Source organism: Rhinatrema bivittatum, chromosome 10 (genome assembly GCF_901001135.1).
Source record: "Rhinatrema bivittatum chromosome 10, aRhiBiv1.1, whole genome shotgun sequence".
Classification (NCBI taxonomy): domain Eukaryota; kingdom Metazoa; phylum Chordata; class Amphibia; order Gymnophiona; family Rhinatrematidae; genus Rhinatrema; species Rhinatrema bivittatum.
In genome coordinates, this window is record NC_042624.1 from 123,366,161 (window position 1) to 123,385,949 (window position 19,789).

The 19,789-nt window shown below is 46.8% G+C and overlaps 1 protein-coding gene across 8 annotated transcripts in view; it reads left to right on the plus strand.

Annotated features, from left to right (window-relative positions):
• Positions 1 to 19,789, plus strand: part of LOC115100035 (target of EGR1 protein 1-like) — a 27,259-nt gene continuing 7,470 nt past the window's right edge. The window contains exons 1-5 of one of the 8 annotated variants that reach the window (XM_029618180.1): positions 34 to 137; positions 1,104 to 1,280; positions 8,576 to 8,711; positions 13,268 to 13,308; positions 14,207 to 14,303. In XM_029618180.1, the coding sequence (XP_029474040.1) occupies positions 8,601 to 8,711; positions 13,268 to 13,308; positions 14,207 to 14,303 (249 nt within the window). In that variant the 5' untranslated portion in view covers positions 34 to 137; positions 1,104 to 1,280; positions 8,576 to 8,600. Of the gene's footprint in view, positions 196 to 299; positions 350 to 1,103; positions 1,281 to 8,575; positions 8,712 to 13,267; positions 13,309 to 14,206; positions 14,304 to 19,789 lie in introns of those variants that run through there. The other 7 variants (XM_029618179.1, XM_029618176.1, XM_029618177.1 and 4 more) reach the window with 7 other exon arrangements.

Consider the following 19,789-nt stretch of genomic DNA (forward strand, 5'->3'; position numbering starts at 1 on the left):
ACGTGGCTGGAAGAGCGACGGCCGTTGGTAGAAGTCTGACGTCATTTCTGTGCTGCATTACCCCGGTCCCGGCTGGAGCCAGGCCCAGGCAGCGCCCGAGGCTTCTCGGGGGAGGAGTGATGGAGGCGCGCTGGCGTGTAAGCTGCCGTCTTTACTCACAGTTCTGTTAGCCCTCCAAGGCCGGTGCCGGTTCTGGTGAGCCCGAGAGTCACTCAGCCGCGCATCGCGTCTCCAACCAATGCCATAAGGAAGGGGAATGCAGAGCGCCCGAAAGCTGATTCCAAATGACCGGAATCAGCTGAGAGTGAGCGGTTATGCAAGGAAAAAGAACAGGTTTAGGTGTTTGTAGGTAAAAACTCAGATCGGCTTTAGAGTGTAGGGCAGGAGATGAAGATATTGGTTTAATAGGCATCTCCGAGACCTGGTGGGGAGACTGATACCAGGGTATGAAGTGTATGGAAATGGTGGTGTGATCTTTTTAAGCTGGGTGGTAAACTAAAGGCCCCAAGATGGCTCGGGCATTTTCTCTGTTCTGGCTGGGCCACCTGCAGCAAACACAAGACACACACACACACACACGCTTCTATACATAGCGTCGCAGAGCCACTGCGTGATGCTGCCCAAAGGCTGTGGCCAGTAAGGCTTCTGTACTGGCTAGGGGCCAGGTGGATGTTGCTGGGCAGGGAAGGGTAGAACAGACCAGAACAGAACAAAGGGGTCAGAGGGATGTTGAAAAGAGAAGAGATCAGGAAGATGCATGGGGGGAGGGGAGTCTGGGAGAAGAGCTTGGGCAGATCTTTTTTGTTTTGTTTGCCCTCCGTGCGTGCGCCGCCCCCCCAAAAAAAGGCATTCTGCTGCCCCTGGCTCTATGCATAACTGTAAACTACTTGGATAATTTGTTTTTACATGTGATATATGCAAATTGTGCAGGAAACAAATTGCTCCCTGGAATCTCTATGGATAGAAATTCCATGGGGGGTGGACACTCCCCCCCCCCCCCCCTCTTCCAACAAGGATGGTGAAACAGATTGTGAAATGCTAATGGAGATTAGACAGGCAAATTGAAAAACGAAATAGTAGCAAACTGTTCTTATTCACCCCAGGTTTTAAAGGAACTAAAAAACTAAACTGCAGACCTAGGATTGATAATCTGCAATTTATTATTCTAATCTGCCTGTGTACCTGAAGACTAGCAAGTAGTCAATGTACAGCCAATTGTCAGAAAAGACTCCAGGGGTTACCAAGTAACTACAGACCAGTGAGCCTGACACCTGTGCTGGGTAAGATGGTGAAAGCTATTGCTAAGAACAAACAGGCCTATGTATTAATCTTTTTGTAAAGAAACTGTGCTGGATTTCAGCTCAGTTTTAACAAGTTTTTAAAATTATCGATCCAGTAAACTAATGCTATGTTAATGGATCAGGAGTTTAAAAAAAAAGAGTGGTTTGACTGCAAAATGTACATTGATCAGAAGCCGAATGCACGTTTAACTTTGGGAGTGGAATGGTGTGGGAGAGAGGAATTGCAGGTAAAACATTTTTCTTGTTGGCCAGATACCTCAATAAATCTGTTCTTAATCCAGCTATTTGGCCACGGCAACACAGGAATGATGGCAGAAAAGGACCAAATGGTCCATCCAGTCTGCCAAGGCAACACCATGTAGTTGGATTTTCAGTAGGCATTTGATAAGGTTCCTCATAAGACTCCTCAGGAAACCAAAAAATCATGGAACAGGAGGTGAGGTCTTACTGTGGATTGGTAACTGGTTAAGACAGGAAAAGAGTAGAAGTAAATGGTCAGTTTTCCCAATGAAAAGAGGTAAATACTGGCATGCCAGCTAAAGAACTGGGATTCTTAATGGCAGATGATGAAATTTAATGTGAAATAAGTGCAAGATGATATACATAGTGAATTATCCAAACTATAGGTACACAATGCTGGGTTACTCATTCCCAGGGATGGCAATAGCTTTTTTAGTCTTCTTGGCTAACGTGGTCAGGAACTCGTTCAAGCTTTTTTTTAAACCCTGCTATGCTACTTGCCGTGATTATATCCTCTGGCAACAGATCCCACAGCTTGATAGTAAACTGAGTGAAAAAACTTTGATTTATTTTAAATCTGCTAGTTGGTTTCATTCTTGTTCTACTACTTGAAATGCTAAATAACTGTTCCACCCCACTCTTGATTTCATAAACCTTTATCATGTCCCCTCTTTTTCCAAGCTGAAGCATCCTAGCCTGCGTAGCCTCTCATAAGGGAGCTGTTCCATCCCTTTATCATCTATTTGATTAATATTCTGCTTTTCAGGCACCTTTTCTAGTTCTGCTAATTTTTTTTTTTTTTAGATGTGGCAGCCAGAACACACAATACTCGAGGTGCAATCTCAGCATGGATTGATAAAGATGCAATATATTTTCTGTTTTATTCGCCATTCCTAACATTTAATTTGCTTTGTCAAATGCCACTGCACGCTGAGGATGTTAACATTTCCTGTTCATACCCGGATCACTCCAGACTCCGGGGTTTTGCCTCCCTGCTAGCAGATGGACACAAAGTTTCACTGACACTGTACATAACCTAGCATGCTACCTGCAGACTCTCCGAATTTCTATGTCTCCAGCAGATGATAGAAGTGTAAAACCTGCATTCCGGAGTATATTAACAAAAAAAAATTGTAGTCTCTTCAGGATTTCTCCCAAATAGTTGCTAGATCCTGGTGGGGCCATCCTCCCTGGTTTGAGGTGGACAAGCAGGGGGTTGGTGACCCTTTAATTGGCTCGATCCTTGCTTCTATGGGCTGATAGCTGGTGGTCAGTTCCCTTTCCTCAGGAGAACCTGCTGACTCCTGCAACAGATCTGCAGTATGGTTGGTCTTTAAAGGATGTACTTGGTTTTTTATTCTTCTTTTGAGTTCTGTTTGAGACCATTAGTTTAAAAAAAAAAAGTTTGTTACTGAGCGGGAGATCACATCTTAGCCGGTGTTGCCTAGGAATCCTGGGGTGGAGGTAGTTAGTGTGCCACATGACTCCGGCTGGACACTGCTTCCGATGATACTTGGCTCCATGACAAATGCTGCCGGTGCTGTAGAGTCGCACGCATGTCTCAGTAGAGCTAGCTTTCGTTCCCAGTGCATCTCCAGAGGGGAAAGCAGTTCAGGGGTAGGCAACGCAGCTGCAGCACAAAGAACTACTCCACGGTGACTTCTGTTGATGATTTTCCCATCAGCTTGGGAATGGTGGCCATTTTGAATACTGTAGCAGCGGCAGCAGAGGGTTCTGCAGCGGCAAGGGATTCCCCATCTCCCTTATTGCCAGCACCGCAGATCTTAGAGAAGAGGCATGGGGGAACTCAAAGGCTGAGGAGGCCTTGCTGGGGGATGATTCAGAAGATTCCTCCTCTGCAGCTTTCATATTGCTTCTACACAGAGCACATATAGCTAGAAAAGCAGCAGGTGATAAGAGACCTTGAACCAGGGTCACTCTAAGGGTGATTCTCAACCAATGAAAAAACTTAGTCTTGAGGAAGAAGGGGTTGGCAATAGGATTCTGGGAATGATGACTTGCCTGGATAGTTCCAAGGATGACTCTGTGGTTTCAGAGCTTCATAACTTGGCTCTGCGGGAGCAGAGTCTGCTCTGGACTTGTCAGGGCTGAAGTGGACGACCCTAAGGTGTTAGTCTTTTCTGTAAGGAAGACCTGTGGCCTTGATCCCACATGTGCTTAATGAGCTGGGTATCAAAGTTTCACAGGCAGAGTGACCAGGAAGTTGCAGATCCCATCATGATCGGTTTGAGGGGGCTGGTGAAGGCTTTCCCTTTCCACAAATTGGTGAAATTGGTGGTCAGGGAGTGGGATACCCCAAGACCGGCCTGAAGGTTGGTAGAGCTATGGCAAAATTGTTTCTGTTACCCGAGATGTTCACATTTTTGATACTTCTGAAGGTGGACGCTTCAGTGTCAGCAGTTACCAAGAAGACCACCATTCCTGTGGCAGGCTCAGCCGTGCTGAAAGAAGTTTAGGACCTGAAGCTGGAAGTCCACCTTAAGAGAATTTTTGATGTTTCAGCTTTAGGCATAAGTGCTGTGGTTTGTCGTAGCTTTATGCAAAGAGTATTTGCGTTTGGTCTAACATTTGCAGGCAAAGGAGTCTTTCTTTGCTTTTGCAGAAAAGGCGGCAAGGCGTTTGGAGCCGGAGGCAGTGGTAGCATATGTAGTGGATGCTCTATATGATTTAATCAGAATGTCTTCCAGGATAATGATGGTGGTGTCGGCTAGGAGACTGCTTTGGTTGAGAAACTGGTTGGTTGATGTATGGTCCAAGTCGCAGTTAGGAACTCTGCCATTCAAGGGCAAACTTAGATTTGGAGAGGACTTGGAGTAACTGGTATAACATCTTGGAAAGTCCAAAAAGCATAAGTTTGGCGAGGAAAGGCTGGAAGGCGATCCTTTCTGACCCGTTTCCATTTTCAGAATAATAAAAGATTCTGCCAAGATAAGGCCTCTTCGGGAAACCAAAGACAGCTCAGGCAGAGTGCAGTCTTGGGGGACAGTCCTTTCGTGGTGGATGGAAGACAACCCTGGTCAGGGAACCAGACCAAGTCACAATGAAGCAAGGCAAGTCCACGTTTCCATTCCACGTTTCCATTCCACGTTTCCATTCCAGCCATCTTTCTCCGAGGAGTGGATCAAAATTACAATGAACCAGTGGGTCCTAAGTGTGATAAGATGGATATGTATTAGATTTTCCTTGTCTGCTTCAAGAAGCCTATATCATCTCCCTGTGCGCCCCCACATGCCAAGAAGATAACATTTCAAGGGACCGTGGACCGCTTGCAGCATCTGGCGGCTAGAATACCTGTTCCTGCAGAGGAACAGAGAACAGGAAGGTATTTCATGATACATAAAATGCAGGAACTCTTTAGACTGAATTGGATTTAAAAAAGTTAAAACATGGCCCTCAAGATACCCCGGTTTCAGATGGTCATAGTGGCAGTATGCATAGAAGAGTTCCTGCATCCTTGACTTGACTGAGGCGTATCTATATTTAGCTATCGGACCAAAATGGCGATTCTACAATTCATGATTATGGGAAAGCACTTTCAGTTTTGTGCCCTTCTTTTTGGGTTGGTAACTGCTCCTCGTTCTTTCACCAAGGTAATGGTGATGATGGCAGCAGTGCTCAGAAGGGAAGGCATATCTGGATGCCTGGCTCATTTCAGCAAAGCCGGCAGATCTGTCTGCAATTTGTTCAGCAAATACTCGAGAGGTTGAGGTCTCTGGGCTGGGTGGTGAATTTGGGAAAGAGCCAACACAGTCTCAATCCCTGGAACATTTGGGGGGTTCGTTTCTCACAGAGGACTGGATGCTGAAACTTCAGTCTCGGATTCGTTACCTTTTCGGACTTTTAGTACCCAAAGTATGGGACTAGTTACAGGTCCCAGGTTCCATAGCATCAACACTGGTTCCTTGAGCATTTGCTCATATGCGACGTCTTCAGAAGTCTCTTGTCTTCTGTTGGAATCCATTGTTGGGGGAGTTTCATCTTCCATTTCTGCTCAGGGCAGATGTCTGGTTCACTCTTTTGTAGTGACTTGGTCAGACCAATTTGAGTTGGAGTGTAGTTGGAAGTCCCAAATTAGGTGATAGTGGCCAACAATGCCAGCCGCACTGGTTGGGTTAGTATGCCAAGGTCAGTAGGCACAAGGCCATTGGTCGAACGAGGAGGCATCGTGGTCTAACGATCTGTTAGAGATGTGGGCAGTATGTTTCGCATTGCTTGCCTTTCTGCCGTGGTTGTGAAGTCAGCCAATATGGGTTCTGTCAAGACAATGCAACAGCAGTGGTTTATATCAATAGGCAGGGAGGAACCAAAAGTAGAGCAATTGCTCAGGAGGCCCAGGAATTGGTTCAGTGAGTGGATCAGCATCTGTCACTTCTAGCAGTGTCTGATGTTGCTGGGGTAGAAATCCAGGCAGATTTTCTCAGCTGAAGGCGGCTAGAACCCGGAGGATGGGAGCAATCGGAAGAAGCAATGCGTGTCATTCGGATAAGATGGGGAATGCCCTACATGAACTTAATGGCTTCACTGCAGAATGCCAAGGTGACACATTTTATGGTTGCAGACGGGAGCACGGGGCAGAAGGCATCTATACTCTAGTGCTGCCGTGGCCTCCTGGAATTTTGCTTTGTGTTTTCTCTATTACCGCTAGTTGGCAAGGTGCTTCGGTGGATAGAGGAACATCTGGGGCAGGGTAATTCTAGTGGCACTGGAGTGGCTGCGACTTCCTTGGTTCGCAGATCTGGTCAACATGGCACCAAATGGGGCTCTTAAGGTTCGGTCACCTATTGAGGCTTCTTCACTAGGGTTTGATATTTTCAGTTCAGGCGGCTCACTTCTGTCTCGTGATTTGGCTTTTGAGAGGAAAGATCGGAGATGGGTTATTCCAAGGAAATCATTGCTACCTTACTACAGGCTAGAAGAACCATCCACATCCTTAGCCAATGTGCAGATTTGGTGGGTTTTCGAGTCCTGGTGTACCGATAGGGAGTCTGGCTGACTCATGTTTCGATTTCACATATTTTAGCCTTTCTACAGAAAGGGTTGGTAAAAGGACTAGCCTTTAACTCCTTTCAAGTACAGATGGCAGCTTTGGGCTGTTTTGGGGGTAAAGTACAGGGTATGCCCTGGCAGCGTACGTGGATATAATTCGCTTTCTTCGGGTGGGGGGGCATTTGCGTCCCCCGGTGCGGAGGAGATGCCCGTCTTGGAGTCTTAATTTGGTTCTGAGAGTCATGTGTGAAACTCCATTTGAACCACTGAACAGGGCGACTATGAAGAATTTAACCCTAAAGGTGGTTTTTCTGATGGCATCTGTTTGGCCAAAAGGATTTCCGAGCTTCAGGGGTTGTCATATAGAAATCCTTTCCTGCAGATTTTGCACTCCAGGGTCTCGTTGTGCACAGTGCCATCCTTTCTCCTACAGGTTGTTTCTGTGTTCCATCTTAATCAAATGTTGCGACTTCTGGCCTTTCTGGATTTGGATTCATCTGCACCTCATGCAAAGGAACTTCAGGGGCTGGATGTTCGGTGGGCATCATGGAGGTACCTCGAGGTTACTAATAGTTTTCGTTTGTCAGATCACCTCTTTGTGCTTTGGAATGGTCCAAAGAAAAGATATGTTGTCTAAAGCTACGATTGCCCATTGGCTAAAAGAAGCTATTGCTTCGGCTTACAGTTGTAAGGGTAGCCTCGTACCAAAAGGTTTGAGAGCTCACTCGACTTGCTCTGTTGATCTCCTGGGCCGCGTGTCAACAGGTGACCCATAAGAGATTTGTTGGGTGGCTACTTTGAAATCGTTGCACACCAGGTGTTTGGATGTCCGGGCTCCAGATTCCATGTGCTTTGGTGAAAGTGTTCTACAAGCGGGATAGTCTCGGTCCCCTCCCTTGTAGGGAAGCTTGGGTACATCCTAGGAGTCCGGACTGATCTGGGTATGAACAGAAAAGGAAAATTGGTTCTTACCTGCTAATTTGCATTCCTGTAATACCACAGATCAGTCCAGAGCCCCACTGTTTGGAGGGCAGGCCGCTTGTACTGATATCTAACGTATAATGCAGCGTTATTGAGGGATTCAGTGATTATCTCCTTTATTACTATTGGAAGAAATTTCTACCTTTTGAAGTTTTACTTTTCCCCTGCTCATTGAAGGGGTTTTGGAGTCTTAGTTGTTAGTGTTTATTTTTAATCATCTTGGCTTGGGTACAGGTCAATACTGAGAGACTGCATGTGGCATACTAGGTTATATGTAGCATTAGTGAAACATTTTTCTCTGTCGCCATCTACTGGCAAGGAGGCAAAACCCAGGGGTCTGGACTGATCTGTGGTATTACAGGGAAAAAAATTAGCAGGTAAAAACCAATTTTCTTATGGTCCGGAGGACTCCATGGTCCTATTCCTGGGAATATCAAATGTTTATAAATAATTAGCCAGTTAGACTTATGGGGAGTGGGCAACAAGAAATGGATTTACTCTTTGGGATATGCTGTATACGCTCTAGAAATCTGGTCTGGCCATTGTGGAGACAGGATGTTGGACTCAATGGATTCTTTCATGACTTGTGTGGTGTTCCAATCACATGGCATGTTTTGTATAAAAGTCCACTCGCACTCTGGAGCGATAATTGCACTCAGCAATTATAATATGTAAAATAAAAGTGCAAACAAATCCTTGTAGGTCTTAGTTCATATATAGTCTTTATTGTCAAAAAACAGCTGCTCCTCTTAATTTAACGAAATCTCATACAACAAATCGTTAATTTCGTTAAATTAAGAGGAGCAGCTGTTTTTTGACAATAAAAACTATATATGAACTAAGACCAACAAGGATTTGTTTGCACTTTTATTTTACAAATGTTTTGTATAAAAGCCATTTTTGGCTGTGTGCCTGGGAGAGACAAAATTTTTTTTTCCAATTCTTAATTTCTCTGGGGCCTGGCATCTTTATAGGTGCAGTATAAGAAGACAAACCTTTCATGCCAGGCTTTGCATCCTTTGACATGTCTGTGTTCTTGATCCTAGCAGTAGCAGAACAGATTCTGTGAGGATGACCTGCTTAAAAGTGCCAGTTATTGACGTGCAGAATGATAATTTCCGGGAGCTCTGGCCTTCCATGTTGCTAGCGATAAAGAGCTCCAGCTTCATAGCTGTGGACACGGTGAGTAAGGTGGCTAACTGAGCTGGGCTCTGACTATATGGATGTCTTTCCAGGGCTATATAGTCTGATAAACAGCCGGAGTTGGTACCACTGGTCTTCATAAATGTGTGGTCAAACTGCTGCTGTAAAAGTTGAGAAGCAGAGCAGCAAAAATGGATTCAGAAAGATTCTGGTCAGGCATAGCAGTTTCCTGGGACAACATATGCTGGACATAAATATCCTTATTTGATTTATGTTCCACTTTCAGCTACTTCAAAGCAGATTACATTCAGGTACCGTGGTTATTTCCCTATACAATCTAAGTCTGTACCTGAGGCAATGGAGGGTAAAGTGATCTGCCCAAGGTCACGAGGAGTATTAGTGGGATTTGAACTCTTGACTTCCCTGGGTCCCTGTTGCTTTGCTGTAACCGCTAGGCTTCTTCGCTCTGACCTGGGAACAAGCTAGAGAGCTGACGGGTTCATAGAACGAGTTTCTTATGAACGTTTCCTGTTTAGGGCAGATGGCACATACCATACATAGTCCTCTGCAACATTTTTTGGAATTATACTGTCACTTGGACTCTCATCTGAGCAGGGATTCCTTCCTCTCGCTGTGACATTATAGGGAGTGTAAGGGTGAGTGTCTCATGCATGCATGCAAGTCCTTGCAGATGGGTCTTGTGCCTGATAAGGGGTGACAGTGCTGGCGGTAAGTTAGCTAAAGTCTTTTCATTGGTAGCTCAATGTGAGTTCCTGTTCGTACCTCAGCTCTGTCCAGACAAGTGAGTTTTGCATCCCTACCAGCAGATGGAGGCAGCAAACAAAACTTTGAGGCACTGCTCCATATCCAGAAGTGCCACCTGCAGTCCCTCAGTATTTCTCTGTCTCCAGCAGATGGTAGAGGTGATAACCTGCAGTCTAGAGTTTTGAAAAAAACAAATAAACCCAGAGAAGGAAGATAGATTCCTGGAAGGCTCCCCAAGCTGTTAGGTTCCTTCTTGGGTCATCCCTTGGGTCGAGCAGGGCGAGCCAGTGGTTGGAGATCCCTGAGTTAGGTCAGCCCTTATCAGTCAGGGGAAGGTGAAAGCCAGGGGTCCTGGTTCCCTCACCTCTGAGTCCTCACCGCCAGGGTCTGCGTTCTCCTCATGTCCACAAGCAGGGAAATAGTCCTTTCTTTCTGTACTTTCCTTGGGCTTTGATGTATGTTTTTTAGGGCCTGTGCCTCTAAAAAAAAAAAAAAAAAAAAAAAGTGGCAAGGGATGGGAGTTCTGAGCTGTGCTGAGTGGCTGTTTTGCAGGGAGGAAGGGTGGGGGGGGTGAGTGAGGGCAGAAGCCTCCCAATCGGTGGGCTGGATGCTCAGTCGGGATCGGGAACACACCGCCGGCAGGGGTTCTTAGCAGCAGGGGCTATTTTTAGGCCCGACCACGATTCAGCCTGATACCCACTCAGTGCGGGAAAAGTTGCTGTGGCTGCGATTTGAAAGGGGGTTGTCTCTCTGCAATCGAGTTTTGTATGGGATGTGCCTCGGGTGGGATTGGAACCTTCACGGGACTCTGGGGGAGGGGGGTGCCATCGTTCAGTTCGGCAAGTCATGCAGCTTCTGGAATCACTGGGCTGGGTGATGAATCTTGCGAAGAGCCGACCCAGTCATTGGAATATCTTGGAGCTCGGTTTGATACTTTGGTTGGGGAAGGTGTTTCTGACCTCAGAGAGTGACCCAGTTGTAAGGTCAGGTGCTCCATCTTCTGCAGTTGTCTGTTCCAAGAGTCTGGGACTATTTGCAGGTCCTGGGTTCTATGGCTTCTATGCTAGTTAGTTCCATGGGCCTTTGCTCACATGTATCCTCTACAGAGAGCCCTATTATCCCGGTAGAACCCGCTTTCGGAGGAATTACTGCTTCCTTTAAGGCTTCAAGGGGTTGCCAAATCCAGTTTATGGTGGCTGTCCCGGAATAATTTGGAGAGAGGAATGGCCCTAGGGGTTCCAGACAGGGTTGTGGTGACCACAGATGCCAGCCTCAAAGGATGGGGAGTGATTTGTCAAGGCAGATCAGCCTAGGGGCTGTGGTTGCCAGAAGAGGCATCCTAGTCCGTAAATTGTTGGAGACCAGAGCAGCTCACAAGGCCTTGTTTGCCTTTCTGCCACTTATTCAGAGGAAGTCAGTGTGAGTGTTTTCAGACAATGTGATGGTGGAGTACATCAATTGTTAAGGCGGAACAGAATTGTCTGGTGGTGCAGGACCTGTTTGTTTGGGCAGAGAACCATCTAGCGAGGATCACGGTATTGCACGTGGCCAGGGTGAACAACATGCAAGCGAACTATCTCAGCAAACAGCAGCTAGATCCAAGGGAGTGGGAGTTCTCAGCAGAGGCCTTTGCCCTGATTGAGGACAGATGGGGCAAGCCGGACTTGGACTTCATGGCGATTCCAGGGAATGCGAAAGCCCAGTTCTTCAATCACAGGAGAGTCCGGCTCTGAGGGCATAGACTCTCTCGTTCCACCATGGTCGACAGGGCTGTTGCTGTACGTGTTTCCCCCTGTGGTGTCTAATAGGAAGATCTTGCATCACACAGAGCAATTCTGGTGGCAGAGTGGCTGCACCAGCCGTGGTTTGTGGACCCATATTTCAGATTGGGCAGATAGTTTCTGTCTAGCAGCTTGGCTTTTGAGAGGAGGCAGCTCTGCATGAATGGGTCCTTGGAACCTGTGATTACTAACTTGCTGCAAGCACAAAGGACATCCACATCTCTGGCTTATTTATGAGTTTGGAGAGTATTTGAAGCATGGTGATTGCAGAATAGTTTGCAACCGTTAAGGATGGAGGTTCCAAAAGTTTTATCCTTTTTGCTAAGCGGTCTGGCCTATAATTCCCTTGGGTGCAAGAGACAGCTTTGGGGAGTCTCCTAGGTAAGGTGCATGGAAGGTTGTTGACGGCTCATCCGGCTGTCGTGCATTTCCTAAAAGGGGTGAAACATCTGCATACTCCGGTCCGGAAGGTGTGTCTGGTCTGGAACCTTAACCTGGTGCTTCAAGTTCTGTGTGGTCCTCCATTTGAGTCAGTTATAAGGGCATCCTTGAAGGATCTAAGCTTGAAGTCTGTTTTCTTCGTGGCAATCTGCTTGGCTAGGAGGATATTGGAGCTAGAAGCGCTGTCATATAGAGATCCTTTTATGAGGATTTCGGAGAATGGGGTGTCGTTGCATACAGTCCCTTCCTTTTTGCCTAAAGTGGTTTTGTCTTTCCATCTTAACCAGATGGTTGAGCTTCCTGCTTTTCTGAATTTATCGCCAACAAATCCGGTGACAAAGGAGTTGCATCTCTTAGATTTGTGATGAGTGCTCTTGCAGTATCTCAAGGTGACAAATGCCTTTCAGAGGTCGGATCATCTGTTTGTCCTCTTTCGGGGAGCAAAGAAGGGAAATAAAGCTTCCAAGAGCACGATCGTGAGATGGCTGAGAGAGGGTATAAGCTCAGCTAATATATGTAAGGGTCGTTTAGCTCCGGAAGGCTTGCGGGTGCATTCTATTAGGGCTCAGGCAACTTCCTGGGTGAAGGGTCAGCAGTTATCGCCGCAAGAGATTTGTTGGGCTGTGACATGGTCTTCTCTTCACACTTTCACCAAGCATTACCGCTTGGATGTGCGGGCAGCAGACAAGGCGAGTTTGGGGAAAGTCTGTTGCACGCGGGTCTTCAGGTTCCCGCCCAGTATAGAGGTGCTTGGGTATAACCAACTTGTCTGGACTGATCTGGGATACAAACAGGAAAGGAAAACTTGTTCTTACCTGAATTTTCATTCCTGTAGTACACAGATCAGTCCAGCGACCCATCCCCCTTCTTTCGAAAGACTTCCTTGCTTCTGGATGTTGTTGAGACAGTATGTCGACACATGCAGAGTTACTGAAAGTATACAGAAATTAATGTTTCTAAGTTTTTTGTTGCAAAAGACTTCTGGTTATAGGGGGCTCTAATTGTATTCTCTGCTCACCCTTAGTTTGCTGAGGATTTGTTAATTTGAACATCTTGGGTACAGGTCAATACTGAAGGACTGCAGGTGGCACACTCCGATATGTAGCAGAGCCTCAAAGGTTTATTCTGTGCCTCCATCTGCTGGTAGGGATGCAAAACCCACTTGTCTGGACTGATCTGTGGTACTATAGGAATGAAAATGATCTTGTAAGAACACATTTTCCTTTACATTCAGGTACAGTAGGTATTTCCCTATCAATGTACCTTGAGGCAATGGAGGGTGAGGTAACTTACTCAAGTTTACAAGGTGTGTAAGTGGGATTTGAACCTTGGCGTCTTTGGTTCTCAGCCTGGTGCTCTAACCACTAGGCTACCTAGATATGAGGGACACATATAAGTACTAGAGATGTGAATCGGATCCGATTTCAGTTCCGATTCACATCTCTAATAAGTACCAGCCTGTTGTAATGCTGTGGAAGGCTTGCAGAGGCCTGTTGGTCTGCAGAGGTGTGCTGCATCTGTTCTGCGTGTGGTTGGCACTTTCCACCTGTCATCTAGGTAGGATTTGAGTAGTAACCTGAAAGTGATGTCTGATGTCTCTGCTTGCAGGAGCTGAGTGGCCTGGGGGCCCGGAAAAGTTTACTGAACCAGTGAGTAATAACTTGACTTGATGCTGTGGGTTAATGAGATCCTGTTCATACTGGGGTCAGCTGTGCCCAGAGCATAGCTTGAGCTACTCCAGCAGTGAAGACTTGTTTTAACTTTTAAAGCATTTTTCTTTTTCTGGTCAGCTCCGAGAAGGTATGAGCTGTCGTGCTTCTTCCTCTCAAGACCTACAAAAAGCCCTGAACCTTTCCCACTATTCTCCCCCCTTTATCATTGGGATCATCATTCCACAATGCACGAGGAGAGAGCTGTGACTGCACCATAGAAGAACCTAAGAGCTGCATCGGCAGCCATATTTAAACTAGATCTTCAATATACACTAAAAATACAGTTCTGCTAAACATGCGTGGAAGAACTGGCTGGATTACTTAGCCAGAGTGGTGGAAAAAAGGAAATCTAAAGTTGTTTTTTAAATCAGGCCCAAACCCTTACTTCGTAGGAGAGACTCTGCTCTCACTTATCACCCTCATCACTAATTGGGTTCTTAGTATGAATATAATGTGCCCACTGAGCGCGCACACGCCACCAGTGCCAAGAATCTCATGTTCCCCAGCGAGATAAATAACCTCTACCCAGAGCATCAGGTTATTCTAGCCACCTCCTTAAGCGATGTCCCATGTAATTGTTTTTAGATTTCCTTTATAGGGGACTCGTACACACCTCAGAACCTGGTGCTTCCTGCCTGGGCAGGAGGTTTGAATTGAACTTTCCTGGCCTGGGCTCTTAAGGTGCAATTAGAAGCTGTCCACAGGTGCTTGTAGGATTCATCCCTTCCTTAAACCTTTTCCTGGGAGTTGCATAGTTATGAGTGCTGTGCTCTCTTCATGTGCCCTGGGGGAGCATTGCATTGCTGAATTCCTGGCTTCTCTCTTTCTGCCCCAGATGCATTGAGGATCGATATAAGGCCATCTGCAGTGCTGCTAGGACCCGCTCCATCCTCTCCTTGGGTATTGCTTGCTTCAGGGAGCTGCCAGACAAGGTATGAGAGCTGTGAGCAGACTTCTAGCTCCATGGTGGCTCTGGAAAGAACTGAAAGCTGTGATGTTTGTGGTACATGAGCTTTAGTGATCAGCTGGGTCCTTTCTGCAGATGTGATTGCTAGGCTGAAGAAAGGAAGTTAGAGAATGTTGTGATATGGGAGGTGGCAGCTGGAGCTGGAGCTTACTGTAGTAACAACTCAGCAGGACTGAGAGCAGAACATATTTCAGGCTTGCAGAGTGAGTCAAGAAAGTGTCATGGGTTAATCTTTTCTTTGGTTTAATCTAAATGTAGGGGCTTAAGCATCCCCAATTTGAGATGATTATCTCCTCTTAAATTGCCTAGACCTGAAGCAGCTGAGAAGAGACTGCATAGGGTGATGCAAGTGACAGATCTGATAGGGTGCTCAAGGACCCAGGAAACCTACGGAGCCGATGTCTTGATGTAAAAGATGAATTTATTTCAGTTCCCCTAACATTCATGCAAGGTTTTAAAACTGCCTTCCCTCTACGTACCCAGATCAGTCCAGATTCCTGCGTTTTGCCTCCCTGCCAGCAGATGGAGACAGAGAAAGTTTCACTGATACTGTACATAACCCAGAGTGCCACCTGCAGTCCCTCAGTATTTCTGTCTCCAGTAGATGGTGTAAAACCTGCAGTCTGGAGAGAGAGGGAAAATAAGATTAAAAGACGAGAAAATTTCTGGATCCTCCCAGGGGGATGTGAGATCCTGGTGGGGCCATCCCCCCTGGTTTGAGGTAGACATGCAGGACGTTGGTGAGCCTTCTGATAGCTCGATCCGGAGGTCCATTTCCCTCATCCCCCATGACACAGCGGTGGCATCTGCTGGCAGTTCTGCACTGCAGTCTCAGTGGAGCAGGGAAGGATCCCTTTCATACGGTTTGTCCTGGGCTGGGTTGCTAAAGTCTGGTGCAAGGAGAAGGATATAGCCAGTGGTCTGGCTCTTTTCTGATCTGCCATGCGGCCTGCGCTCCTGGAACAGGAACCTCTGCAGCAAAGGAAAGTATTGGTTTCTATGTAATCTTTATCTGTTCTCAGAGTTAAAAAAAAAACAAACCCCCAAAAAACCAAAACAAAAAAAAACAACCTATCAGAAGGAATGAGTTAGAGGAATCTGTGGAGCAGCGAGGTTCTGGGGTGGGGGGGAGAAGCTACCTTAGCAGCTCGGGGAGCTCAGCGATGGGGTTTTTCAGCAGCTTCTCTGCCTGTGGAGGAGACCGGGTGTTGGCTCCATGGCACTGTGAGGGTCTCTTCCCCTGCTTTTTGTTAAGGTACTCCTGGCGCCACAGGTGTGAGGAGGAACAGCGTGCGGGGATCTGCATCTAGCATGGCCGCACCGGTAGAACAAGCCTCGCGGGTGACGGGATCTAGTGGGGAAAACGGTGGCCATTTTCGATTCACTAGCAGTGGAAGCTGGAGAGAGTGGAATCCCCTCTCCAGCTATCGCCAGCAGTTCCCGGTCCTGCAGAGAGGCACTTTCACTGAGGAGAAGTCTCTGGTTCTGATAGAAGTCTTCTGCTGGTTTTAATTTGTTTAGGCGCAAAGCTTGTTTAGCGGAATGGGCAGCGGGGAATGCTGGCTCCTGGCCCCAGTCTCCAGGGATTCTCGGCCAGTCAAGAGGTCTGAGCTGTTGAGAAGCTCTTTGGGACTTCAGTGATTCTCAGTGCCAGATGTTGAACAGATCCGGGCCTAAACGTGCTGAAGGTGCAGGCAGAATGTGCTTAGCTGTGTGATAGGCCATGGTAGTGGTTCATTTCGCATGTGCGTGAATTCTTGCGGTTCCATGTTCAGGGACCTATGTGCCTAAGGCCTAGATTTGAGTGCGAATGTCTGTGATTTAGACTTGAGCACACATTTGTGCAGGCATTTCAGTATATATTTGCGGAGATACTGGCAGGTACTTGTGCACGTACGAGCGCATATTTGCACGCATCCTGAAGGGGTGTGCTTGTACGCCCGGCTGCCATTAGTGCGCACAGGAGGCTACCTAGAGCCAAAGTTCATGAGCCAGGGATGAACAAGTCCAAGTGCCTTGCTATGTGCGAGGCTTTCCTTCTGATAGTAATTCAGTCCTCACTCTCGCTCCGTTTGTGGCGGTGCTGTTTAGATGCCTGAAGTGATTTGACTACCACCGCTTTTGTCCATGTTGGGCCATCACCCTGGCCTATGGTGTCTCTGGAGGGGAGTGGAAAGGGAGGCGAGGCAGCGGTCAGTTCTCCTTCCTTGTTCCTGAGGGCAGAAGCTTCCCCAAGCAGAGACGCACGAGGAGGGTTTTTGTGTAGGGCTTCCTCCTTACCCGGTCTCCATACTCAGTGTGCCGTCTCCTGCATTCCAGCACCCCTGCACCAAAAGTTCCTGAAAGTGACCTCCCCAACCCTAGAGGCTCGCATCTGTCAGGGAAAGTCCATTTCTTAGATGAACCAGTTCAAGATATATTGATTTAAAGAAGGTAAATGCGGCTCTTGAGGTTCCCTATTTCTGCATGGAAACTTTGAGGTTCATCATAGTGGTGGGATGCAAGGGAGAGTTCTTGGCCTCTCTCACCTTGACAGGCCTATCTCCACATAGCCATCAGGCCGGAGTACCACAGATTCCTGAGGGTTATGACCTAAGGGAACATTCTCGGTTTCAAGCCCTTCCCTTTGGCTGGCAATAGCTCCACGTACGTTCATCAAAGTCAGAGTGGTGGGGGCGGCCGCTTTGCAAAAGGAGGGTGGGTTAGTGCAGCCATATCTGGATGAGTAGCTCATTTATGCGAAATCATAGGACCTCTGTTGACAATCATTACAAAAGGTACCAATGCGCTTGAAGTCTCTAGGATGGGCGATGAGCTGAGTAACTAGCTCTTTAGTTCTCTTTTAAACTCTGGAGTATCTGGGAGCTCAGACACGCTGACAGAGTTTCACACAGAAAGAGAATCAGATTAGGCTTCTACTAGAGCTTTCAGTGGCCCAGGGTTGAGATTATTTACAGGTCTTGGGTTCTATGACATCGACATAAGCATAACTGCATATGCAGCCTCTGCAGAAGTCTCTCCTGCTGGAATTCGTTAATGGAAGTTTCATCTTCTTCTTCCATTAGAGGGGGAAGCCAGGGACAGTCTTTCATGGTGGCTTACTCATGCCAGTCAAGCATGGTCCCGAACTGAAGGTTCTGAATTGAGTAATAGTCACCACCAATACAAGCTCTTCAGATGGAGGGCGGTGTGGTAAGATCAGTCAACACAGGGCCAGTGCTAGAAATAGGTGGCCTCATGGTCTAACAGTCTGTTAGAGATGAGAGCGGTGCATTTCACGTTGCTTGCTAGTCTGCCAAGGTTACGCACACATCCAGTATGGATCCTATCAGACAATACAACGACAGTGGCCTTCATCAACTGTCACGGCAGAACCAAGAATCAGGCAGTAGCTCGAGAGGCCCAGGAGTTGATTCTCAGGTCAAAGCGGCATGTGAAGTGGCTAGCAGTGTCTCACATCGCAGGAGCGAACATTCAGGTGGATTTTCTCAGTTGGATAAAAGTTAAACTCTGGGCAATGGGAGCTGTTGGAGGCAGAGATGTCATTCACAGAAGATGAGGGTATCCTGACCAAAGAACACTAAGGTGTCATGGTTTTATAGCTGCTGAACAGATCACGATACAGAAGGAATTGGAACTCTGCTGCTGCCATGGACCCAAGGGATTCTGCTTTGCCTTCCCTCTGGCCTCTGGTGGACAAGGGATTACGGCGGATAGAGAAACATCCAGGTAACATGATCTTGATAGTTCCACATCGACCATGCTTCCCAGATCTGATCAACATGATCATAGATGGGCCCCTGAGTTCAGATATGTCGACTCTTTTCCACCAGGGCCCAATATTTTCAGGTCAGGTGGCTCACTTCTGTCTCACGGCTTCACTTCTGAGAGGAGACTGAGTTGTAGGGGATTTTCCAAAGCAGTTATTTCCACCTTACTGCAAGCTAGGTGACTTTCTACATCCTTGACTTGTGTGCGAATTTGGAGGATCTTCAAGTCCTGATCTGCTGTTGATCAAGTGCATCTTCAGCCTGTTCAGGCTATGTCATTTTCCCTGTACGTACCCGGATCAGTCCAGACTGTGGGTTGAGCCTCCTGTCCAGCAGATGGAGACAGACTAAAACTGAAAAGGGTATCCTATATCAGGACAGAGCCTACCCTGCAGCGGTGCAAGGGTATCTTCTGTCTGCACATCTGGATGTTATATGGGAGCTAAGAACTTGCGTCCTCATGTTCAGAACATTTGTCCATCTTGGAATCTGAATCTAGTCCTTAGAGGATTATGTGATGCTTGGTTTGAACCACTGAAGAGAGCTCCAGTTAAGGACTTGATTCTTAGTGGTTTTCATGGTGGCTATCTAGTGGGAGAATTTTGAAGTTCCATGTGCAGTTGTTTCAAGATCCCTTCCTACAGATGACGGATTTGGAGGTATATCTAAGCATGGTGCCTTCATTTCTGCCTGATATAGTCTGTATGTTCTATCTTAGTCAGACAGTGGAACTTCCAACTTTTCGAGATTTGGATTCCTCAATGCCTCACATGAGGAAGCTTAGGCTCTTGATGGGAGGCATGTGTTATTGAAGAATCTAAAGATCGCATGATTTCTGAAGATAGGATCACCTCTTTGTACTGTAGAATGGTCCAAAGAAGAGATGTAAGGCTAAAAATAAAATTGTGTGGTGGCTGAAGGAAGCGATAGAGTTGATTTATATTTGTAAAGGGCACCCACTGTCGGGAGTTTTAAGGAAACCCTTTATGCATTCTCAGGTGACTTCCTGGGTCTAATTACAACAGGTGTCTCCATATGAAATTTTGCTGGGCGGCTATGGGGAAGTTGTTGCACACTTTTGCTAGGCATTATCGCTTGGATGTTGGGGCTCTGGCTTCCATGTGCTTTGAGCGTTCTACGAGCATAATTCTCCACGTCCCAGCTCAAGTTAAAGGGAGCTTAGGTACATCCCAGGAGTCTAGACTGATCTGAGTACGTACAGGGAAAGGAAAATTGGTTCTTACCTGCTATTTTTCATTCCTGTAGTACCACAGATCAGGCCAGAGACCCACCTGTTAGGGAGGGGGAGAGTTTGCTGCTCATACTCTTGCTTTGTATATATTGCGAAATTATTGGTGGTTTTCGATGCTGATCCATTTATGTTAAATCTAGGAAAAGAGTTTTCTGTTTTTTTGGGCAACTTCACCTTCTTCCTGCTTGTTGGAGGGGAGGAAGTTTGCTTTGAAATTTATGGTAGTTGCTGTCATCTTGGCTTGGGAATAGATCAATAATGAGGGACTGCAAGTGGCACACTGGGTTATGTACAGTGTCAGTGAAACGTTCTGTCTCCATCTACTGGCAGGAGTCTGAACTGATCTGTGGTACTACAGGAACGAAAATTAGCAGGTAAGAACCAATTTTCCTTTTAAAGACTTGTACAGATCAGTGAGACTAACTGCCC